We start from the raw sequence: 405 nt of genomic DNA on the forward strand, positions 1-405 counted from the left end.
TCGGCGCTGACCCTCCGACAGCGCCCGCTCTCTCGGCGCTGACCCTCTATAATCAGGAGAGGTTGCAAGTCAAGTCTGAGAGACACACTTTCAGAGTTTTACCCTTTCAGGTTCCCCCCCCCGCCCCACCCCCACACCCTGCTGGGTGAATTACCACGATGTAGGGGTCCGCCAGCTGGGCACCGTATAGTGTCCATGAGGTCGATGTCAGCAGCGTGGCTACGGTCAGAGGGAACGAGAGGCACTTTGTTGACCGGGTTCGTACAATTTTAGCCTGGATAGCATGAGGGAGAGAGAGAAAGGGGTGAAGAAACGTCACCAGAAACAGCAAAGAAACAGCACCAGCTACAAACCAGGTCTTAGGCCCCAACACCAGCCACACACTAGGCCTTAGGCCCCAACACC

The 405-nt window shown here is 56.8% G+C and overlaps 1 protein-coding gene across 1 annotated transcript in view; it reads right to left on the reverse strand.

The window, feature by feature from the left end:
- Positions 1–405, reverse strand: part of slc50a1 (solute carrier family 50 member 1) — a 4,031-nt gene that overhangs the window by 935 nt on the left and 2,691 nt on the right. Inside the window, exon 3 of the mRNA XM_048594473.1 lies at positions 155–274. Within this exon, the coding sequence (XP_048450430.1) occupies positions 155–274 (120 nt within the window). The remainder of the gene's footprint in view (positions 1–154; positions 275–405) is intronic.

Source organism: Rhincodon typus, unplaced genomic scaffold (genome assembly GCF_021869965.1).
Source record: "Rhincodon typus isolate 14 unplaced genomic scaffold, sRhiTyp1.1 hic_rhity00009876, whole genome shotgun sequence".
NCBI classification, from domain to species: domain Eukaryota; kingdom Metazoa; phylum Chordata; class Chondrichthyes; order Orectolobiformes; family Rhincodontidae; genus Rhincodon; species Rhincodon typus.